The following is a 24,559-nucleotide window of genomic DNA, read 5'->3' on the forward strand; positions in this document are numbered from 1 at the left end:
AGCACTGCTGGGTCCGCTTCCAAGGTTTTAATGAGTCGCTACATCGTACACTCATAATTATAAAAGAATAAGAATCCATAAAAATATTTTCTTTTCATAATACGCACTTAAAATACTCGAGGGCAAGTTGATGTGGTTCATTAAGGTGGGTTTCTTTTTTTCTTTGCCCCTGGCAGAACCCTTGGCTTGGGGGGTGGGTGCTCCCCCTGAGGTGCAATTGCTCAACCCCCCCCTCCCTGGAACTGCAGTTCTTGTTGAGCAGGAACATAAAAAGCAGGGGAGAGTGTTTGCCAGATAGATGCACGAGGGAAACAGTCACTGACCCGCAGAGAACTGAAGCACAGCCAATTTCAGTGCATGTCTGAAAGCTCAGAGCATTGGTACGGAGAGAAAGGGAGGTGGGGACACAGCACAAAGAAGGGTGGAGGGGAGGAAAGGAGAGAATATGGGGGTAATAGTTGCATAAATATCCATCTTGTGTGGCAAAGCCCAGCTGCTGCTGCGGTTTCCATATAGGCGAGCGTGATCTGTTGTAGCCAGTTGCTTCAGCTGCCATGCTACCTGTTGGCATGATTCTGCCCATGAGCGGCGATCGGAGAAAGGTGTCCGAGGATGCTAACTGTCGCCAACCCTGGCTGCTTCCCCCAAATCTACTCTGCAAAATGAATTACACAAAAACTAGTGTTGCATGCTTCTACGGCGCTCTCCTCAGACCCCAGGACTCCGACACGTCTCACACACAGGCCAGGAAGCAGCAGCAGTGACCAAACCCTGCAGGACATAGCAGTGGATAATTCTCTTCCCTCTCCCTCCTGGCTTAAGGCAGCTTGCTGATTCGGCTCTTCCATCTCCAGCGCAGGCACAGTTCTTGTAGGTAAGTGCATGGGAACAGCTGAGGTGCAGCGAGAGGCAGACCTCAGCCTCCGGAGACAGACCACTGTCCATTGATTTCCCAGAATAGAGGGAGTAGCAGCAAAAAAAGCATTAACAGCCAGGCCAGAGAGGGGAGCAGCTGAGCAGAGGCAAAACTCCAGCTTGGAAAATGAAGGAAGGTGGCACTGTCCAAATGAAACAGGAGGGCTGACTGCCATCCTCTCCCTCATTGGAGGCAGCACCCCTGGCTGGGGTTGGGCACGCAGTGATTTGTGCACTGGATGAGGAGGCTTTCGAGTGGGGCAGGAGGCAGAGGTGAGCTGTCAGTGTCCAACAGTTTGCAGAGGCCTGTGCGCTCAGAGGTATTCTTGTAGAAAGTGCAGCAGTGTGATTTCATAATGCTCTCCTGACTCGGGGCACCGAATACTGTGTCTCTCGTTGGGGTAGATCTGCGCAGAGGCAAAAAGAGATGGCAGCTAATTCTCATCAGCGTGGCTCCCCCATCTCCCTCCCGCTAGCCTGCCTCTGAATTCAGAGGGCTGAATCCATTTTAGGGGAGCAAATGAAGGTTCAGAGACAGCAACCCCCCCAGCACTCCATTATGGCGGCACGCTATCCGCTAGCCAAAGGCCTGAGAAGCCCACCCAGGGGCATCAGCAGTGGTATCTACTGGCAGAGGGCAGAGGCCCCCTGGGAAAATGACATTCACAGCTGCAGAGCGCAGGGGAAGGAAGGAGGGAGGCCAGGCAAGAGGGCGGGCGTCCCAACTCCAAACCACTCCTCAGCACTGGAACACACAGGGGCTGAAGTGGTGGCAGTGCGCCACCTGCCGGCCAGGCCTGTGCAGGCAGCTGCCAATAAGCCAGTCCCTAAGTCATAGGAGAGAAATCTCCGCTTCTCTAGGTGTGGGAGCATCCACACTCCCCTCGGTATTTCCCCTTGGAGGGGAGAGGAGAAAAGTTTTCCACTGCTCCAGGCTAAAGAGCCGCCCCCCCCCCCCCCCCCCCCACTCCAGTATCTCCTACCTGCAGCTGGTAAGGCTTCGCAGCCCGGATTAGCTGGGAGACCAGGAAGTTGGTGTGGAAAAAGTGCACGTTTTCATCCAGAAACCCATGGAGGATCAGCAAGCGGTTTGGCCTTGAGGTAAGACAGAATGAGAATCAGGGAGCAAAGCCTCGCAGGAGCCCTGAGCAGGGAGCTGCCCACCAGCACCTCGGCCCGCTTGGCACGGATCATGCCGCAGGCGGCTCCCAGGCAGGAGCGAGGAGGGTCCGTGAGCACCAGGCCACCTTGCTCGCTGCAGAAGGCGGCGATGAGCCGAGCGAAATAAGGCTAAACGGGGCCTGGAACCACCCACATAAACCTTCAAGGCCTCCCAGACAGATGTTCTGAAAGCTGAGCAGAGTCTTTCCCCAGCAGCCCCTCTATCTAGCTAGACCCCCTGGTCGTCTTCCTGCACCTTGACCTTCCTCTCAAGCCAGGCAGCTCAGCTCAGTCCAGCAGGAAGGTGACTGGCAGCAACCAGATATGCCCTGCTCTGGCCAGGACTCCTCTCCCTAGGGGACTCAGACCCACAGGTGCTCACTGGTGGCCGGCGACTTGACCTGCTGTATACAGGCTAGTGCGGGCTGAGCTCAGTTTCAGGAATCAGGGAGGAGAACACAAGGCATGATCGACCAATCAGGAAGGGTTCTTCCTGTGAGCTTTTTAATAACATCAACCCCCCGCAAACGAAAGCTTTGCAGATTCCCTACCATTCCTCCCAGAGCCGCTCCCCGAGCAAGCAGGGGAGAGGGTAGGTTTCCAATTAGAAGCATCCAGCCCCAGCCCCAGCACTCACTCATTGGGGAGTTTCTCTACATGCAGCGCCACAGAGCCGGCCTCATAACCTTGCTGGTTGTTTTCTGGGACATCCATGTACCGCTCTGTGTATCCAGTATCGTACGCCATCCAAACGGTGACAGGGGCACCTGCTATAGCAACCTGCCAAACAGGGATTGGGGGGGAGGGGGGTTAATTTTTCCTTTTCTAGGACCAACATCTGGGAAAAAGCCCACCTGTTTCTGCAAGTGGTGATTCTCTCCTGCCAGCCCTGGTCATCTGCACCGGAGTGCAGGCAGTAACGGTCTCCTGGGAAGCTATGTTACAGTCAGGTGCTGGGGTGATGCAAAAGTCAATAACCTCTCTGGGGCAGGGACTGTGTTTGTACAGCACCTGGCACAATGGGGTCCTGGCCCAGGACTGTGGCTCCCAGGTGCTATGATCACACAAACAAACAATCGTTTACCCTGCCTGCTACCCTGCTCTGCTGCCTAAGAACACTCTAGGGTCTCCCTCTCTGCGGTGCCCAAACCCCACCTGCCTGAGTCCCCACAGGCCATGCCTGGTCTCAAACCCAAATGGTACGTGTGATGCACACTGACGCAGACCCGCTTGGTCCTGGGCAGCAGCTCTGGCATGCCAGGAGCAGGCTGAGGTGAGGGGGCTTTTCACACTTCACTACAGCTCGGGGCCCCAAGGTGCATAGCCCTAGTGTTCCCTGCATTATTCCTGCAGACACAGCAAGGACTTAGAGGAGGACACCTGAGCCCAGCCAGACTCACCTTGAATACATGGGGCTTACAGATAAGGCCCATGAGGGATAGGAAGCCCCCGTAAGACCAGCCATGTATGGCTATCCGACTCAGGTCAATGAACCCGTATTTCTCTGCTACGTAATGTAAACCTTCCACCTGGTCCTCTATCTCCACCTGACCCTAGGAGGCAACGGGAAAGCTTAAGTCAGTTTGTTTCCTCCCTTGTAACTGAAGAGACGCTGAAGGCGGCAGCAAGGGAAATACACACAGAGCCGGGCTGCTTTAGGAGATGGGAGGACGGAGGTGAAAGGAGACGCGCAGTAAAACAGGGAATTACCATCTGGTTTTTCAGGGCCCCTTCGAATTTGAGCCCTCGCTGGCAAGAGCCCCTTCCATCGATCACCACCACAGCGTAGCCTAGAGACGCTAGCGTGTTGAGCCGTAGGTACTTAATACCTTTGAAGGAGTTATTCACTAACTGCACCTACAGCAAGAGAAAGGACAAGTCACATGGAACGACCCCCAGTGAAATCTTTACCCGTATAGCCCTACGCATGCCAGCTGAGTCCACCAGCAGTAGCAACTGAGGGTGGCTGGTCTGTCTGCTAGCAGAAAGCCGGGCTTGGCCACCCTCTAATTCCATCAGGTCCTGAGCTGGGCATCCAAGCTTGCTGGATGGGCAAAAGCCACTAACTCGGAGAGTTATGTGGCCCACAGCAGTTGGATGAAATGGGGAAAGCCATCTGCAGTTCACCAAAGGGGGGTTTTCCAATATTCCAGGCAAAGCTGTCCAATTGCAATCATGCAGAGTGGTAACCTCCAGGCAGAGCGGAGCTATGGCCAGCTCAGTCCTGGATGACACCACCACTTGCGAGGGCAACACACTCAAGGAGAGCCAGGTTCAGCTGTTGGTCCTGGCCGTGGCTGGGCCATTACCTGAGGGCCTCCATAGACGAACAGCACTGTGGGGTGTTTCTTTCCGGGCTGGACGTTATGAGGTTTGTAAACCATCCCGTAGAGCTCCACGTCTGACTGGGTATGGAAATGAAAGATTTCGGGGGGGATGTAATCTACAGGACAGCCTGCGGAAAAGAATTCAGACAAGCTCTGAGGTTAAGGACAACAACATGCCTTCATCACCCTCCCCAGCCCAAACCAGCTGAGTTCGACCTTTGCCCAACATGCCTCTGACCTGAGGTCCCTCCCTCTCTTTCAGTATGAGCAGACTGTCCTGGATCTTAGCAAAACCTCCTTTACAAGAGCCCCTCTCACTGTAAGACACACAACCCTATCCACTCGCACGTGGGAACAGACCACCGGCAGCAGGGACAGCCCATTACAGAGCCCACCAAGTTGTGCACCAAGCCCCTTGTACAAGGCACAGCCCACTGTAACTCCAGTGTGACCCTGTAAGGTGAGAGGAGGATGGGGTGGAGGGAGAAAGCCTTCCCAGCAGGGTGCAACAGCTGCTGTGAGCTGAAAATAATTCTTTATGGGCAGCAAAAGCAGAATACGAGGAACCAGCAGCTCCACACACTCCTTGGATGAAGCAGTCAGTGGATTCCCATCCATCGTTGCGCTGCAGACCATTGCAATAAAGAAACCCTCACTAAAACATGCACCATTAGCCTTCCACCCTGTAAGGAGCGTGACAACTTCTTGCTCAGAATGGGAAGCACCAATGTATGAACAGCATTAGGGCCCTCTGGCCCCCAGCAGTACCCAGTCTGGGCCAAACAATCCACTGAAGAGATCCCTCCCCAAAGATTTCAGAAACTTCATCCTGGCATGGTGGAGATCAGCCAGGTCATTTGCCATCTAATGCTGTTTGCTTTGCACCTTCCATCACATTCAGTTACTGGTAGCAGCGACGCTCTCCTGACTAGACCGCCCGGCACCAAGGGGATGGAGGGAGACTTACTGGCTGCCTCCATCATGCTGGCCCAGAATTTGGGCTGTCTGTGGAGCGGGTCATCATCCGAGCCGCCCAGTTTGTAGACGTGCACACAGGGCGGGGTGCTGACACTGCTGTAGTGGCTGATGAACATGTCGAAGTTCTACAGGCAAGGAAGACGATGTGGGTTAAGTGAAGGTGGTTATTCCCTTGAGAACTAGCTAAGCCTTATCCCCCCGTCACCTCATCCCCACACCCCTGAGCCTTCGTGGTTCAGTTGCCATCCTGCCACGAGTCAGACAGGACTCCCCTCTGGGGCCTGTTAACAATACACAAATCCTCCAGAGAAGCAAGTCCATTATGAAGCCTTCCAAATGAGTACCAGAATGTGACCTCTACTCGCCATGGTGGCATCTATGTCCCATCAGGAGATCATGATAGGTGCTAGATCACTCCCATCAGGGCTTTTTTGTCCAGCAGAGCAGAGCCACAAGCAGCCCTGATGTCTAAAGGAGCCCCCAGGGATCGGTCATTACTAGCCAGGACTCATACTACTCAGAAAATAGGGAGCCCACATGGTATCCTCTGGATGGGGCAAACAGACCTGGCTCATAGAGCAGCTGTGAGAGAAGCCCAGCGTGGTGAGCCGTACGATCTCGCCGGGGGACTCATAACTGACCACATAGAGATGGTGCTCCAATGGGGTGTCCTTCGTGCCTTGGAAGTACACCAGCTTTGTTTCCTCATTCACCCAGATCTGCCAGGAGAACAGGGGGCTGAGTGTCAAAGGAAAACAGCTGACTGCACCCTCCCCCACGCCAACTGTCCACCACCAGGCAAAGTCACCTTAAATCAAACATTGCAGCGGTACACAATGCTCGTGGTATTAATGGTTAGTACACAAGCTCTGTTGATCTGGTAAGTTAAAGAACACACACAGTGCTTCTAGAGGACAGGATAAAGCCCAGTCCTTCACCCTGGAGGAGACAGCAAGCGGTCTAGGGGAAGCCTCACTGTGCCCTATATAGGACAGTCCGGCTCTGTTCACTGTGGCTGAAACCATGTTTAACAATGGCGTATCGAGCTGGGGAGCCGGGGGCGGGGCCCCTGGCCCCCGGCCCGCAGGGGAGCTCCGGGCCGGCCCTTCACCACACGCAGGAGGCAGGGGACACAGGAGGCTCTGAGAGGCACCCCTCAGCACCTCTCTCCACCCATGCATCGTGAAGGGCCAACCCAGCCCCCCCTCCCCAGGCTGGAGGGTGAGGCCACTCCCATCCGAGTCGGCACAGGGCTGCGGGGCTTGGTTCCCGGGCGCCGGAGACCCTCGGTACGCCACTGATGTTTAAGCACAGATGCTTCCACCCAGTATCCCAGAACTGCTTCCTGGACCAGCATGAACGTACAACATTTCTGTCTAACAACCGTGCTATACATTCGTGCTATAGACTCCTTGTGGGGGGCGGAAAGACTACAGCCACTACCCCATGAGAGTCCCAAACCCAGTTAAACTCCACGTCTCTGTTTAAACACAGTTCCAGATAAAGCAGTTTCTAAAACCATCTGGCCAGCCAGCATGGATGAGGTCACAGCGCATTAGGGTTGTGACGCTAGACCAGCACATGGCTTTTAAACATAGTTCTAGCAGAGCGTAGCTCCATCCACAACAGCTAACCAGCCTGTTTTGGAAACTTCAGGTGGAACTTAAGGTTTCTGAAGCCTGAATGCTATTCTTAGCCCAGCCTAGCTGGGGTCTGCAGAGAGTTTGGCCAGCATGGCTCTCAGGGAAAAAAAAAATCCATCTACATTGGCCAAGAAGATAGTGATAGAACCCTGCAAGGCAACAAACACATTGAAATAATTGCTGCTAGTATAATTTCAGCCATAGTGTGCACAGAGCAACCCTGTGGCCAAAACAAACAGCACGTGCACAGAGAATCCATGTGAGGAGGGACAGAAGATTAATCCCAGAGTGGGGAAAAGCTGCTGAGACTGGCTGTTGTGAAACTGCACGCCTTCAAGAGTGCAGAGTGAGTGAAAATCCAAGTTAATTAGGGCTGAGCAGACGGGCTTGTTATTTCAATGAAACAGACTGGGTCATAAAGAAATTAGGCTGAGGGCTACCTAATTCTTAAAGCAGAATGGAACTGGGCTTCCACAGGTCGGTAGCAGACTAACAAAACACTCATCTGGCTATTCTGTTAGCAAGAGATACACAGTTCCCTTCTCCCCACCCCACACTCATTTCACTAAATTCCCCATCCTGTTTCTCTAATAGTTCTGCTTCCATCTAGCTGATCCCGCTACAGATTATTCCAACCACTAGGTCATGTGCCCAATTCCCAAATGCCTCTTGGGCTTAAAATATTGCAATCCAACCCCAAGATGGGTTTGCACAGAATGTCTTTTTGTGGCTATTGAACTTCAGACGCTAGTCTGACCCACATGGCTTCCCAGAAGGAGCAATAAAAGACCTGATTAAAAGCAATCAGCTCTCTGTACACCAGGCTACAGTGCCCCCAGGGAAAGGGAGGCAGCAATAAAACAGGAAACTAGAAACGAAGTGAAGCCTAAGTGGTTCTAGTTGGTCCCAAGAGCCTGTAACACAAGGTGCACGCCAGGACGGTGGGCAGTGAGTACAGACACAGAGGGCTGCAAGAGACTATAAAAATACCTTGGATCCATGCCTCGCCAACACCTCCCATTCCCCACTGGTCAGGGCGACCTCCTCTTTGATAGGACATTTGAAATCTTCTAGAAAAGAGGGAGTGCAAGGATAAGACAGATCTCCACCCCCAGTACATTCAGGAAGCGTTCTCCCGCTCTGAGTGAGCAGAAAGAGCAGGGAATATTCTGACACAAAAAGATGGCCGAGTTGGGAGGGGATTGTTCTCACCTTCGCTAGGGACATATGGCTGAGTCCAGTCATAGCTGCTCTGCTTTAGGACAGCTGTGACTCTGTACAGGTGACAGAAACCTGTCTTGCATTCGTTGGCTCGGATGAAGCAGAGCTCTTCCTCCTCGCCCTCCAGTTGGGCAAAAGGATAAAATATATCGTGGACCTAGCAGACAAGAGATGGACAAAGGCACCATGAGCAAGGCAGCCCCTCTGCATGGGGACAGGCCCACTAACCAACGCTGGAATAACACAGTGGAGGCACAGCCTTGGGAGCCAACACTAACGTAGGTTATTTCATGGGAAATCAAAAAGACAGCTGGTGGGGAAAGCCCAATCCTCGTTTGCCAGTCTCGCCAAAGGAAAGCTCTGCACACTCAAAGAATCAGACACATCAGCCTTTCCATTTGTCCCCAGAGCACGGAGATCAGGATAATCATGAATCAGCTGCGAGATGGAAAAGTGCAGTGCCTGGAACACAAGTGAGACTGAGAAGCCTCGCAAATACCCATGTCCAGCGAGCCCCAAGTGTAATGTTACCTTCCCATGATAATTTAGCACCAAGATGTGTCAGACTGACAGAATAGCACAGGTAGTGCAAACTCAGTCCCCGCAGCCCATGCCCATCAACTACCTAAACCCTGACAGAGGAACCAACTCTAGGACTGAAGATAGTTCATTCTCCCAGATCCATTCTCTCCTTGACCCTGCTGCCAAGACCCTCGCAAGGAAGTCAATGAGTACCACAGCTAATGTCGTCTGCGAGGCAGACACCTGTCTACTAAGACTCTGGCCACTAAACTGCCATGGGAAGTCTTTTCCAGCCTGGGCTCAAACTAGTAACTCAGAGGTGAAAGTTCTTTATTACCCCATGACCAGTCCTCTGAACAATCGAAGTTGGATCAGAGTAACCATGGACACTATCAGTCTCCTAGGGCAACCTGCTTTGGCATAAGCCAAGCTGGATGCATGTCCCATACTCAGGAGGATGGAGAGAACCCAGAAGCCTGTTCCTAGTTCAGGACAGCCCCAGGCCCTTACATTTATCCACACATCTGTGACTTCTTCATAGATCACATATGGCTGGACGTTTTCTGGCACGGCTTTGGCAAATTCGAAGCGCTGCTCCTCACTTTCTGGTATGGGGATAAAGAGCGCTGGAGGCAGAAGGACAAGCTGGAGCCGTTGCTGAGGTCTGTCTAGGAACATGGCCCAGGCACTGGGAAAGAAAGAAGTTAGCAAAGGTGAAATGGAGAGCATTGCAAAACAGATTCCTGGTGCCAAGAATACACTAGCCTTCCCTCTGCTGAGAGGGAACTTGCCTACCCCTCAGCCTTGCCTTTCAAACTGGTCTGAGTCTTTCCAACAAATATGTAGCCCAAGGCATCCATGGTATTTTACATGGGTAACATACAGGCAGATTGTTTGGGAGAGTTGCCAGAACATCCATTTACAAAGACGCTCAATTAGCAAAGCTCCATGTTTAGAATTTAACTTTTCCCTGGCCAGTCCCTCTCCTTGGGTAGCAAAGCAAGGGCCACTTGTTTTATGGTGAGCTCCGAAAGCAAAATGAGACTCTAAAATAACCAGTTGGCAGCTTCCTTGCTACCTGGCTATGTGAGTGCAGAAAGGACAGATCAAAGATTAGTGCAAACTGAAGGAGTCACTCCAGTCTCAGCTTCATGTCCCTCAAGGGAGACACGTGATTAATCTATTGCAGTCCCCCTGGCTAGAGAGGAGGCAGGTCATCATTTGGTTTGGGACATCTCTCACACCTGCGTACAAGCAGAAGAGATTTATAAAATTGAGAAAGAGGAGGTCTTCCTGAAGGAGCACGTTCCCCCATGACACCCTGATGGACCAGGACACCTGATTTCAGAAACTAATGAGCCCTGCCTATCTAGATGAGCCCTAGTGCATGGTGGTTGTATCACATAGTGGGAGGCTGCCTTGTGGTTCCTATGGAAGAGTTGGGTAAACCTAGTGCTAGGGCATGGTGGGCAATCATCAAGAACAAAGAATGGGCCAAAGGGAAAGTGCAGAATCACACGCCAGTTACTGATCAAGCACAGAAACTATATCTTCTGAATAGCATCTTCAGAATAATATCTTCTGAAACTATATCTTCTATAAACAGACAAAACAGGTATGCTCTGGACTGAAGCCTGCCAAAATTTTAGCACACTTTTAAAGCAAAATTAAGGAGATTTCAGTAGGGAAGTTGTTTTTTCAAATGCTATTTTGGGGTCCTGTAACCATTTTAAAGGAAAAAGAGCCATTACATGTCTAAGAATCATCCAGGTTTACTGGGGTGCTTGGGGGAAGGGAAAAAGTGAACATGGCATAGTTCTTGGACTTGGAAAAGCAAATCACTGAGCCAGGACCTTCACCTCCAAGGTCTCTGGACTATTTTTCTGCTGTAATTGGAAACGAACATATACCATCAAAAGAAAGCATGTCAGGAATCATGTTGCTAAATCCACCATGCACCCCTTGGAAAATACATCTATAGAAGAACCCCTTACCATATCTAGCCAAAAAACAAGAAGTCCCCAGTACAGATTAGCTCAGTCCTTCAGAGCTGGATGTTATGGCCATTAAACAACTTCTATAGCTATGCAAGCTAAGAGACAAATGTTCCAACGCCCCTGCAGAAACTCAAAGGAATTCTCCCAACATACAGAATGCACAAAAGACTCGGTGCACTATGGGAATTTTTCACCTTCCCCAAATGCATATAATGCATCTGTCATTAGTCACAGCCAGCGGCAGGACAAACCATTAAATGGAACAATGATGCGACTCTTTATAAAGTCCTAATTTCCTATCAGGAGTATTTTGTCCATGTGTCTACGGGTTAACTGTCCTGGTAATGGAATTTTAATTGAATTCCCTGAGGGAGGGGGAACCACACTTAACATATCAATGTCATTTACACTTTGTGGCAGTGTCATGGTTCCAGCTTAAAACCCACAAAGGTTAGAAATCGTGAAGCCCTTCACTCTGCAGTCCCCTTGGTCAGTTACTACATGTGCTATGTAAGGTCATGTTGCAGGGGCTAAGTCAAATGCAGCCAAGATGTCTGGCTTTTGTGGGTTTAAAACCAGCCTTTTATTTTGAAAAGTGAGAGGCAAATTTCTTCATTTAATGCCTGCAACAGCTCACTAAACTGGCAGGATAGGTGGAGGTGGTGTGTGGTAGAGAAAAATCTATGTACTATTTGCCATCTCTGGTCCATCCAGCACGTGCAATGTACTCCACCGTAGGGAACAATGTGGCAAAAGGCTGTACCAACTCCTTGTCCTGAGCGCACACAATCTGCAACAAAAGATCAAAGGGAGTATTAAAAAACCAGGATGTTCCAACACTGTGGGCTGGTCTACACCAAACTTACATCAGCACAGATCTCTCTCTCAAGGGTGTCTACGCCAACCTAACCCCAGGTTTAGGCAGCACAAGGTCGAAGGAAGAATTCTTCTGTCGACCTAGCTAGCACCTATCAGGAAGGTGGATTACTATGCTGATGAGAGAACCCTCCCCGTTGCTGTAGTGAGTGTTGTGGTGATCGCTACTTACCTTTCCCTGGCTGTCCATTTCAAACTCTGCCAGTTTTAATGAGATCTTGGGATTTTTGCTGCCTGCAGAGGAAGCAGCAAGAAGAGAGAACGCCATGATCAGATGGCAAGTGGTCTGAGCATCCCATGTTTGCGAAGAACAAGAATCTGAGCCTGATGCTATCTGGCTGTGTGTGGAAATATGCCTATGGAATGCAGAGATTGAACTTCTCTTCTATCCACACCAGCAACGTGGGGGAAATAAATCTGCCCAAGCCCTCCCAGCATGGAGAAGGCAGAATTCCAAGTGTATTCAGCCATGTGTCAAAGGGACACCTGTTGAACTTTAGCGACCCTTCCTGCAATTAACTTTGTGCTGACAGATTCTGAGACTGCTCCGAATATTTACGGTCTCACCTAAATCCTGGCAAGTGTCTAAATTAACAATGCACAGTTAATAGCACAGATGTTGCTGCTTCAGCCTGCATGAGTCACTCCCTTGCACCTCACTGACCTGTCCTGGGGTACCGATAGGAATCCGTCTTTCTCTCCTCCAGGGCAGGTGAAGGAACATGAATTATCTCCACCTCTGACTCATCCACTTCCTCATACAAGATCCGTAGCGTTTTCCAACCCTCCGAGCCTAGGACAAGAAGAGGTAGGTGTGTTCGCCATCATGCAGTTTCCCAACGGTTTCTGACTTGCCTGGGCCACCACAGCAGCACAGACTGGGCCTGCTGGTTTTCCACATTTCCCTTAGGGTCCTGCAGCACCTACTAACTAGTCACACAAATATTTACCAGCACACAGCTCACATACCCTAATGGATGACCTGAAACTCTGCATGTCAAAGGGGCCAATAACTAAGTTACCAATGCAGTTTGCTCTCTCCAGGGCTTGGCAGATCACTGACCTTCTACGGAGGCTGTGGGGCACCACCAGTACCCTGTGAACCGATCAAACTCTTCTTGGATGACAAATGTGGCTACTCCTGCCGATTTGGGATCATCTAACACATTGGATAAACCTACAGAGGAAAGAGAGCCGAGGATGGTTGAAGCTGCTGGAAAGACTGATCCAGAAACGGAACGGCACTCAGGTGAAAAAAGAGCAACACAGGAGTAAATCCTTCTGGTCAGATTCTTGCAGTAAGAGATGATTCTCCTCAAGATGTGAAGGAGTTCCGCTTACCTTTATGGCAATAAGTCATCCGTCTCTCCTCTCCCGTCTCGATATTCGCTACCCACAGGTCATTGTTATTGATGAATGAAAAGACGGAGGGGTCAGCAGGGCAGATCTTGGGATCCATTCGAGGTCCCGTGCACTGGGTCTTGATTTCCAGTGGCTTCATTGGAGACACCTGGGGAATAAGGCACACGATATGCCCCTATGCTGCTTTCAGCTTCATGCTAAACAAAGGCACAACTTCTTGATGAATCCAGCCCACCCACAAGGAAACCAAGACCAAGAAAACATGACTTGATGGGAGACCAGAGCCAAGGTCCAACTCGAGAGGCATGAAACAGCATCAAACGCGAAGTCATTCAATATGGGAACATCACACTGAGCTGCAGAATCTTCAAACCACCCACAGAGTCTCTAGCAGACTCACCATGAAGCCATTCTTGCCCCCATCTCGACAGTGGAAGAGGCTGTTGCTGGCCTGGAAAAGGAAGAGGCCGCTCTCACTGTGGAAATCGTAGGAAGTGATTCCAAAGACCCCAAGACGCTTGCGTTCCCTCAAGAGTTCCTCTTCCCTAGAGTACATCCCATGGTGAGGGGTTGCCTGATAGTGAATGACAGAGAGAGACAATCTGCAGGTGTGAAGGAATGGCAATGCTTTATTAATGAGACCAGCTAATTCAGGAGAGGACAATGTAACCCACTAGCCAAAAGCAGCCAGCAGTCCTACAGCACAGCTAGCAGCATCTTGAGCACAAGTGTGGCCCATGAAGACTACAACCCCACGAACTTTCAGTTGCAACGCCCCGTCTAGATCTGAGCAAAGGCTTGGACCTGTAATCTATGAATGGCACCTTCAAACTGAGGAACAGCTGCCACTTGCTCTGTTTAAGCAAATAAGGAGCAGCCAATTAACCTAATGATATTAGCCATGTAATCTCATATACAGCTTCCAAGTCAGACACTGCAAACAACTGATACTCCAGGAATCTTGAGTTTGTTTCAAGAAGACTCTGAGAAGGCCTAAATGTAGTTCCAGGCACTTGAAATCTCTGCTTTACAGAAGATCTGGAAAGTCAAAAGCCAGTCCCATCCCCTCCACCCTCTTGTAGCTGAGCCTGGCTAATTATTAATGGCACCAGAACACCCGGCTGCTGTGAAGATAGGGAGGGAGGTTTCCATTTCTAACTCAAGCTGGTTTACGGGAGTCTAACTGGCAGTGTATGTTTAGAAGGCAGACAGCAGGTTTATCCTTATTCCACACATTTGATAAAAGCACAAAGTTATTAAAAATAAACATTGTAGTCAACGTGCAAATGGAGGTCAGGCAGGTGGGGGAGAGTCTGGCCAAGACAGCCAGAGCTCTGGTCTAGTCTCCCAACAGTTTACTGTATACTGTGGGCAACAGGAGACTTAGGTACAGTGTTAAACCTGACCCTGCCCCACCAGTTCTCCACTGCCAGCCCCATGCCTGGCACACCAGCTACTCTCCTGTATTATCAGGGAAGACATCTCCCTACACAGTATTACTACCAATGCCATGCCCATGGCACCAGTCCCTGCTCCATATTCCTGCCATATATGCCACTGTATCGCACTCTAACAGCCCCGCAGAGTGGTACCCAACATACCAGCTACCACTCAAACATTGTACTGTCAGCCTGGGTCCCCAAGCACCACCATAGCAGCGTTGCATCTCCTTACCTGAAAGTGATCCAGCATCTGTTTCCATGACAAGAGTAGCAGGGCTTCTTTCCGTACCTTTTTGGGAATCTCTGAGTAAAGAAGGGAATTCTCCCGACTACCGTATGGCATCCCTGCAAATCATGGCAATTTCAGGGAAGTTAGTCAGGACTAATCGAGCTAAAGGCAGACAAACAAGGCCATTTCATTAAATATTAAGGAAGACTAGATGGCTCAGGGGCTTTTTAAGAGGTGCCTTTCCCAACCTGCTCCTACACAGTTCACCTACTGCATAGGGTCCAAACACTTCAGTTTTATTAACATGAACATTTTTCAACAGGATTAAGTTCTACTCAAACCTTCTTCCAGGTTTGGCTGCTCCTAGGGTTCCTCTCTACAGCCTGCTCAGCCCCCATCCTAGATCTCGTTTTAGAGAGCTGACCCCTGTAGCAGTGTGTGACTGAGCCAGCAGGACCTTCTTAACACTCCTCTGCATGACAAAGATTTGCTACCAGGATAGAGTGTTCAGACAAACGCAGCCAGCCTGTTATAGGGATAGAAAACCTTAGGTGCTCGAGACCAGGTTCAAAGGTGGCTCCGTTTAATGGTGGCCAAAAGACATTGCTACAGGAGGCTGTTTGATGGCCAGAGTAAAATGAGTTACTGGTGCCAGTTCAATTTCCAATAGCCACATCAAAAACCTAACACAGCTGCGAAGTAGCACTCTCCCTTTCGCCCGCACTGGCAGAACGCTCTAGATTAAGGCTGGAGTACACTGACGAGATGGCCGGGGGAAACTTGCCAGGCTACTGCTCCTGTTGTATCTATTCTGTGCAGGAAAGGAAGCCATCAGTCTCCAAGCCTGTTAACCCGTCACTAAATTCACTTTACAATAATTAAAATTTAAATACATTTATAAGTACGCAGGAAGCAAAGCAACATATACGCATACAATCTTCAGAGATGCAGAAACACTGAAATGCTGAGCATGTGGGTTTAATATAAGCAGCATCTGCCATGATACAATGAGAGGCTACAGGAACAGCCCAGGAAAGATCTAACATGTTCAAACAAAACAGTCTGCAGTCAAGGATGCAGATATTACTACAGATGCATTGTAAAGGCTGTGACTACAACAGCCTGTGAACCTCCAGATCCATCTCTGGGTATTCTCGTACTGAATTAATATCATCTATGATGACTCTGCATTCTCTACTATCAATATCTGCAAAAGAATTGTCCCCAGTTTTCAATACTTTGGTCCTTAAATGAAGTATAAAAGATGCTCAACTCTGATATCAACATTTTCCAAAAGGTTGAATAGCAAAAATGTACTTTCTCCCCGCTCCCCTCAATGTGCATAAGAACAGCCATACTGGATCAGACCAGCGGTCCATCTAGCCCAGCATCCTGTCTTCCGACAGTGGCCAATGCCAGGTGCTTCAGAGGGAATGAACACAACAGAAAATCATCAAGTGATCCATCCCATCGCCCATTCCCAGCTTCTGGCAAACAGAAGCTAGGGACACTTCAGAGCATGGTTTTGCATCCCTGCCCGTCCTGCCTAATGGCTAACAGCCATTGATGGACCTATCCTCCATGAACTGTTTACCCCTTTTTCCATATCATTTATGAATATGTTGAGCAGTACTGGTCCCCGTAGAGTTCCCTGGGGAACACCACTATTTACTTCTCTCCATTTTGAAAACTGACCATTTATTCCTACCCTTTGTTTCCTATCTTTTAACCAGGTACTGATCAAGGAGAGGACCTTCTCTTTTATCCCATGACAGCTTACTTTGCTTAAGAGTCTTTGGTGAGGGACCTTGTCAAAGGCTCTCTGAAAATCTAAGTACACTATATCCACTGGATCACTCTTGTACACATGCTTGTTGACGGCCTCCCACCCACCCAAAAAATTCTAGTAGATTGGTGAGGAAAGATTGGAAAGATATCCCTTTACAAAAGCCACACTGAGTCTTCCCCAACAAACTGTGTTCATCTATGTGTCTGATTATTCTGTTCTTTACTATAGTTTCATCTAATTTGCCGGGTCCTGAAGTTAGGCTTACTGGCCTGTAATTGCCTCTGGAGCCTTTTAAAAAATTTGGCGACCCATAAGCTATCCTCCAGTCATCTGGCAGAGAAGCTGATTTAAATGATAGATTACATACCACAGTTGTTAGTTCTGAAATTTCACATTTGAGTCCCTTCAGAACTCTTGATTGAATACCATCTGGTCTCGGTGACTTATTACTGTTTAATTGATCAATTTATTCCAAAACCTCCTCTAATGACTCCTCAATCTAGGACAGTTCCTCCAATTTGTCACTTAAAAAGAAGGTCTCAGGTTTGGAAATCTCCCTCACATCCTCAGTCGTGAAGACCAATGCAAAAAACTCATTTAATTTCGCCACAATGGCCTTATCTTATTTGAGTGCTCCTTTAGAATCTTGATTGCTCAGTGGCCCCACTAGCTGTATTTCATACTCCAATAAGATCCACACTGATGTTTGGAAAGCAATACTTATGTTATGAAAATACTGGTATGCTGCTTTTAGGCATATAGATGAAACATCAATAGGCACAGCTCTTAATTCAGAACCAGATTCTTCACAGAACCTAGCTAGTGCAGCACAGATCAAATAGAATGGGTAACTCAACACCAGCATAATGGGGTTGTGATAGAGTAGGACGGTATTATCTTATGTTGTGGGAATGCCTTGAAGTTAAGATATTTTGGAATCGAATTACTAGATACTGGTTTGAAATAGTCTGCCAACAACCTAATCTGCTCCTGTTTTCTATATATCTTCTTGGGGATCAATGAAAATTAAACATTCAACATATTGATATGTCATCTAATGCTGGGCACTAGAATGGTCTTGGTCATTCTGCTGCACACCTTCAGCTAGGAAGATGGATTAGAAACTCCTCACACTGTGGAGAAAAATTGCTAATATTAAATGAGTTTCTTAGGACACCTACCTAAATAGCTGGCTACCTTTTGTCACTTACACCAACGAACCAGCACCAAAGGGGTCTAACATGTATATTCTGCTCTGACATATGGACAAACTTCATTAATGAAGAGCCATTATGGTCCATACTCCCTCACCAAGGAACTCACATGCTTCTTTTCCCCCTCTTAACATGTCTGTTTAACTTGTTTGCAGAGTGCCTGTTCTACTAATTTCTCTATGAAAATGTACTAAGGATACAATAAGTATCAGTCACATTCACACAAGAGTTACCATAATGGATCATACCATTGGTCCATCAACTACAGCATCCAATGCTTCAAAGAAAAATGGGGCCACTGCAGGAAAGCATGGCCAATTGTGTGGAGCGTCGCACACAGGGAAACTTCTTTACCGAGCCCTGTAATGATCCATTTTGCCCTAAAGCATGACATATATCCCTTTCATAGTACGTAGAATTGTAAGTACTACTGACCATAAAACTATCCAGTCCTTATAAAATCCAGCCACTGGATTTAACTGTTGCTTATTAGGTACATCATGGTTCTGTCTATAACTATAAAACTGGTACAGCATAAAGGTCTGCTTTCTCTCAAGTCTCCGCAAGAAAGTGAATATTTTTCTAGGCAATATCATTAACACCCAACACTTCTCTTCCTTTTGAAAACATTTACAAGCATGACTTATTCTCACAACACCCGCAGCGAGGTAAGATTCCTCCAGTTTATTGGAGAAAACTGGAACAAGACTGACTGATATGCTGCCTCAATGAAAAACTGATATCACCTGGCCACAATGAAATGCACTGGGCTTGCAAAGATACAATAACCTTACGGAGAGTCATCAGGTCCCGGGATAGCCAACCCGGTTAAAGAACCAAAATATCCCTGTTTTTTTCAAGGCAATACTCCATAGATAGGAGAACTGACCAAACCAAGTCCACATGAAAGATGAAAAGAGGGCGTTTTATTATTATTCGTATCGCAGTGGCACAGAGACCACAACACTGGGGCCCTATTGGGTTAGATACTATATGTAAACATAGTCAGAGACAGTCCTTGTCCTGAAGAGTTTCCACGCAGGATTATCTCCACTTAATATATGGGGAACTGAGAAATGCAGAAATTAAGTGACTAGGCAGAGGTCATGTCAGAAGTCTACGCCAGAGCCAGGAACTGAACCCAGATCTTCTGAGGCCCAAGCCAGTGCTTTATCCACAAGATCAACCTTTCCTCTCCGGCGCCAGGCTGCCTAGTGATGAATGGAGACATTAGCCAACAAAGCTTACCCTGCTGATAGAAAGATAACCCCTTGGCAGAGCCAAACCCACCAAGGCGACGTACTACGGAAGATGGATGGCTGAAGCCAGGCTTACCCAGGTAGTAAAGACGATGAGAATGTGGGCTGGACTCTTCTGTTTTCTGGACAAACTGGAAATCATGAGGAGCCTTGTTCACTATCATGCCTGAATACTTCCTGCTGCTGTGAATAATGTCACGCAGCCCATCCCACGAATGCTTCTCCACCAGGAACTGGGAAGGCGCGTCCTCCATCTCAACCACTTCAGTGTGGTCTGACAACGCATCCACTGCAGTCATCCTCTCTTCCCCCTCAGAACCAGTCAAGAAACTGGGAAAGAAGATGGGGGAGAAATTAATGGGGGGGAGCTGATTAGGCATATTCTATCTGCTCACGGGGAGCTCAGAGCATTCAACTAACTTCTAAGGACAAGTGTCCCATGACAATCTACAGGTCTTAGAGTTACCTACACATTCAGAAAGATCACCAGTTAAACAAACAGTACCACATGGAATGGACTACTCAGTCTCCCACACCCAGCTTGATAAAGGATGATAACTGAGCCCAAGACTCATCTGCAGGACTTCTTTCAGAAAAAAGTCAGCTGCTAAAATCAGTCGGGCAGAAGAACATCTGATATAGCAAGGGCTTAATCATTTGACACAAGTAAAATATACTCCAGGCATTTAGATGGGATAGGTCCTGATTGGAAGGTACCATCAATGTATAGGTGAGTAAAAGAAAGAGACCCCTGTTCTAAACAGCTCTGAGTTAACCAAGACTTCCATTTTAAAGTCATATTTCTTGAATGAATGAGTGAATGAATGAATGCAGCTTCCCACTTCGAGATTTGTCTACATTCTGACAGAACAGACATTCTAAAATGTGACGGTCACACTTGAGTATTTAATTTGCATGAACTATACATCAAATCTCTGAAAGTGCAGCCTCAGCACTGGACAGAACCTCAACAAGCCCTCTCCCAGTTTGATTCTGGCAGGAGTTGGGGGTGGGTGGTTAATTCATAAACCAGTCATTTCACCTCCATGCACTTTGTCTCACAAATGATTCTGCCAGGAAATCTCTCAGCACTCCTGGGGGACTCCCCATTACCTTCCATCTTCCAGTAGCCTTTTCAGAATAAAGTTTTCTTACTTATGTCTTGATATCTCATTGGACTATCAATTAGACATGTATTCTGCCCTAGAGAAATATGCTTTTCAATGTTCAAGCACAATGACAACTCATTTCTTACATGCTCAATAAATACCTCTTGTGATGTCAAACACACAAACCTCTTTTCCTTTAACCAAGAGTTCCTTCTCCAATCTGTTACTTTCCTCACTTCAGCCTGAGAGACTAACCTGAGATTAGGCAAGTAGCAATGCAAACACCACACAGAATCTGCTGCATAAGACCCAGTGAGTGGAGTGGACTCTGCATAACCACCAGACCAGGCCACAATACAGTACACCCGGCCAGGAAAACTGAACTAAAATATAGTTTGGCTCCCTTAAGTTACAGCTACACAGTATAATGGTAGTTTCCAATTCCTGAGTCTCTCAGTGGTGCAGAGAGCATAAAATACAACATGAAAGCTACAGAAAGGGGCTCTCAAAAGTAACCTCTCCCCACTACTATTTATGACCCAGAAGCTAAACAACAAAACAAATCACAGCTTGAAAATGAATAAAGAAAAAGTATTTTCTAATCATACCACAGCAGGCGGCACAAGTAAAGACAAGAGACAGCGGAGATGAAACACTGGAACAAGCTTTAAGGAACTTTCTCCCAAGACTTTGCAGAGCATCAATGGTCTTGAATCTGTCCTCTGTGTGCACCAAAGACCACGCAGAGGGAATTAAATTCAGTCTAATGTCCTTTCCCTTCCAAGCAACTAATACTGTGTTTAAAGGCAAACTGCTGCCTATCAAAAATCATCAGAGAACACAAGGATATAAAAACAGATACAATAGTGATTTGGGAACACTCCTCTCTCCCCAAGTTGCATTGCAGCTTGGGTCTTAAAAGTCTGCTCAGCTGATAAAACAAAACAGCTTTCATGAAATTTAATACATTCCACCCTATAGCTAATTCCCACCCAATTGGTGAAATCTCTTCAAGGTTAGTGATGTGATAATTCAAACAACACTGCTCCTCACAAGAAGGGCTTTCAAGGCCAGATCAGGTTTCAGTGACCTAAGTTCAGGACGCTCCATTCACACCCAGATTATACATACTTGCTACCACCCACCCCACAGTAAACCATTGCTAACAATTAAAGGACAGAAAAAGGCACTTCAAAATATCCTGGTGTTATCCCCCCCTCCCTGGTGAATTTTGCCTGTGGAACACACTCCAGTTGAGGCCCGGTCTACACTTAAAATTTAAGATGACATAGCTACAGCACTCAGCGATGAGGAAAATCCACACTCCTGAGCACCACAGCTATGCTGACCTAACCTCTGGTGTAGATGCAGCTCAGTCAGTGGAAGAATGCTTCTGATGACCTCGCTACAGTCACTTGGGGAGATTTTCCCACAGCTACAGAAAAAGCCCTTCCATTGCTGCAGAATGCATCTACACAATTGAGTTAAACTGGCATAGCTACGGCACCACAGATATGCTGCTGTAGCACCTGAAGTATAGACATGGGCCAGGATCCAAGATGATCTTAGCAGAAGTGGAACAGTCAGCCTTTTGTTCAGTATTCCTAACCACAACACAAAAGAACCTGAAGACATCCGAATATACTCTTTTACCATCATGCTTAGTCTGCCAGATCTGACAAGGTTACAGGGTTACAGACTTTGGGGGGGGGGGGGGGGGGGGGGGGGGGGTTAATAAAGTTAGGGTGAAGAGAGACAGCAAAGATAAGGGCACAAAGGGTATTAGTGCAGAAAAATGCAGACAGAAAAAACATTTTAAAGACTGAAACCTAAATTCAGTCGGAAAGTTAATTTTCTTAAGCATTTCAGGCACTATGGGTACAGTTGGACACAGGAGTCCAGGGGCAGAATTAACAGGTGGTGGTTTATCATGTCCATCACTCATTCAAAATGTTGATCGTGGCCCTCTGACCACTTGGTCCCAAAGGACACAAAGGTCTTGATAGAGACCAGAAAAGTTACCTTCTCCAACTTCCTGCAGTTTCGTTTTCCAGACGAACCCTCTTTATCTTCTGCATTAACTACTCAGCGAGCCTTGGGCAGGACAGGAAACTGGATAAGGAGAGAGAAAAAACAGACCTCATGTAACCTCAGTTTCCCACGGCACGGGAATGAAATACTATTTAAAAAAAAAAAAGAGTCCTCCATCAATCACGTTGCCAGCACAGCCTGGGGCCTACTGAGCAGCTTCTGCAGAAATCTTTGCTTTGCAGTCCAATTAACATGTGGGACATTAATATTCAGATATTTTTAAGAGGCAGATTTTTCTAGTTCCTCAGCACTGAAGCGCAGTGTATGCAGAGAACGCCGCAGATAGTCAGCAGCTTTTTCTTCTGCCAAATTCCCAGTTCAGATTCTCCGAGGATCTCCATTTTAAATGCCCAGGTTTCTGGGGACCCTAGATTAGAAAAAGGATCAGCAGACCCATCACTGTCAGCATGACAGCCCCACCAAGAATATAACTCCAGCTTGTTTACAGAGCTGGCAATTCTCTCATCTGAGCAACTGCCTGATGACGGAGCAGAACAGCCGGGGTCACTGGCCTTTACAAGATGTTATTGCTTTTTAAGACCATAAGGAGGAATGTGTCTTTAATGCATAACTCTTCCCTCACCCTCTCCCAACATCCTACCCAAGAAAATCCTGAACGTACAATGAAATCTCTGTCTCATCCCCCATCTCCAATAGAGCTTTGGATTATGGACACACCCCAGACCTGGAGCACTAACACCCTTCATCAACAGACCCATAGGCCTGTCCAAACCACTATCATCTTTTATCCACCAACAGCACACCAGGCGAGGCTAGATATGGAGGCTATTTCCCTTGCCCTTCCCATCAGGGAGAATGCCAGACAATGATGTTTCCTGACTGAGGAAAGTTCAACGTAGGGGTAGGCAGAAACATCCAGTAATGGGACAATTTTAGACATGCCTATGAACCGCATCAGGACTGGAGAGGGGTAATGATCCAAGGGATACGCTTTTACAATCCCTTAGGAGATCAAATTATATGCAAAAGTGCCACAGCAGTGCCCATGGATCCCAACCAAAGATGACCCAAACTAATGGGACTGAAGGAACCAGAAATCTCTCAGAGAAGCTAAGGACATGGACAATTATAATCATGTCAACAAGATCCTGAATGGCTGCTGTATTTGCAATCCCCACAAGGATGCTGTCACCTACAGGCCCAACAGACTTAAATATTTCCCTGTGTTGGTTAGAAGCGCTGAGACCTACCTACCTAAAATAGGCAAATCAATAAGAATTTATACAGGGAGGGACGGGGTTCGGAACAGAGCAACTGCCAACAGCCACACGCATTCACCGAGAGGGGAAGAAGCCCTGCCAAGGCTCCTGTCACAGCCAAGGCCGGAGAAGCGGTGATTTGTCTGTGAGAGGGAGCTGGCTGCCGCCAAGGCAATGCCAGGCGGAGAGGGCAGCTGGAATCCGTGTCACTGTAACCTCCGCCCCAGCTGCCAAAAGGGTGAGTCGGCTCTTGCCTGCGAACAGAAGGAGTGAGCACATTCTGCACACCCCCCCGCCCTCCACCCGCTGCCAGGGGGGCAGCCTGCCCAGCCCTCCAGGGAAATCCGGGGAGGGGAGCCAGTGACTCACCCCCCACCCCTCGGGGCAATGGTGGGGGGAGCCTCCCAGCCCCCAGGAGACACGGGGGGGGGGAAGGGCAGTGACACATCCCCCCCACCCCTCAGGGCAAGGGGGGCAGCCTCTCAGCTCCCCAGGGAAATCTGGGGAGGGGAGCCAGTGAATCATCCCCCACCCCTCGGGGCAATGGGGGGAGCCTCCCAGCCCCCCAGGGCAACGGGGGGAGAGGCCCAGCCAGAAACACCCCCTCCGCCCCATAGGCCCCTGCGGGAGGAGGACAGTGACCCCGCCCCTCCTAGACGGGTCAGCCCCCCCGCTCCCTCAGGCCGGGGAAGGGGGAGTCAGGGCCCCTCCCTCCAGGACCCCGGTGGAGAGAGGGGTGTCCCCCCCTCCCCCGTACTCACCCCGGGCTCGGCGTCCTCCCCCGGCCGGGGCGGCTCCTCAGCGGGGCGGAGGGAGCGGTGACTCCTTCACTCCCGCTCCATGCCCCGGACGCTCAGGCGGCGGCGGCGGCAGCAGCCCCGGAAACGGGGAGCGGAAGGGGGGAGGGCGGGCTGCTCCGGCGCGACCTTTAACCCGGAGGCGGAACTTGCGCCGTGGGCGGGGGAGGGGGAGGGGACGGTCTGCGAGAGGAACCAACCAACCAACCAACCATCCCCCCACCCATGGGCGGGGCCCCAGGGAGACGAGCTTAGGTGGGAGGGGAGGAACCACTCTCGGGATCTTGGGAGGAACCATTCAACGAGGGGGAGGAGCCATCGTTCCAGAAGGGGGATGGAACCATTCAACGGGGAAGGGGAGGGTCCATGGAGGGAACTAAATTTGCAGGAAGGAGGATGACACACAG

General features: G+C 49.0%; 1 protein-coding gene across 4 annotated transcripts; it reads right to left on the reverse strand.

Moving 5' to 3' along the window:
• Positions 1–12: 12 nt before the first annotated feature.
• On the reverse strand, positions 13–24,275 carry DPP9 (dipeptidyl peptidase 9). Of its 4 annotated transcripts, none has more exons than XM_067558420.1 (21): positions 24,117–24,275; positions 22,067–22,156; positions 19,012–19,265; positions 14,677–14,789; positions 13,403–13,576; positions 12,982–13,150; positions 12,704–12,817; positions 12,305–12,433; positions 11,813–11,874; positions 11,454–11,554; positions 9,278–9,455; positions 8,237–8,402; positions 8,015–8,091; positions 5,948–6,100; positions 5,371–5,506; positions 4,386–4,531; positions 3,787–3,933; positions 3,477–3,629; positions 2,714–2,856; positions 1,899–2,010; positions 13–1,322 (listed from the first exon to the last, which is right to left on the reverse strand). In XM_067558420.1, exons 2-21 carry the CDS (start codon positions 22,120–22,122, stop codon positions 1,230–1,232), a joined length of 2,676 nt encoding a protein of 891 aa, XP_067414521.1. In that variant the 5' UTR covers positions 22,123–22,156; positions 24,117–24,275; the 3' UTR covers positions 13–1,229. The 4 variants fall into 4 exon arrangements, with proteins under 4 accessions (XP_067414521.1, XP_067414510.1, XP_067414518.1 ...); XM_067558409.1 differs by having other exon boundaries at positions 8,015–8,094; XM_067558417.1 differs by lacking the exon at positions 24,117–24,275 and adding an exon at positions 23,435–23,452 and having other exon boundaries at positions 8,015–8,094.
• Positions 24,276–24,559: the final 284 nt, after the last annotated feature.

The sequence above is a fragment of the Emydura macquarii genome, unplaced genomic scaffold (genome assembly GCF_026122565.2).
Source record: "Emydura macquarii macquarii isolate MOO-44397 ecotype Brisbane River unplaced genomic scaffold, CSIRO-AGI_Emac_v2 contig_306, whole genome shotgun sequence".
In the NCBI taxonomy this organism is placed as follows: domain Eukaryota; kingdom Metazoa; phylum Chordata; order Testudines; family Chelidae; genus Emydura; species Emydura macquarii.

What these genes read in the sequence shown, in the direction of transcription:
- DPP9 (XM_067558409.1), bottom strand. Translation starts at nt 22,122, where the DNA reads ATGCAGAAGATAAAGAGGGTTCGTCTGGAAAACGAAACTGCAGGAAGT. An exon ending in GATGACTTATTGCCATAAAG is followed by an intron (nt 12,818 to 12,981) that starts GTAAGCGGAACT and finishes TTTCCTCTGTAG; the next exon opens with GTTTATCCAATGTGTTAGAT. An exon ending in TCGTCTATGGAGGCCCTCAG is followed by an intron (nt 3,934 to 4,385) that starts GTAATGGCCCAG and finishes CTCTTGCTGTAG; the next exon opens with GTGCAGTTAGTGAATAACTC.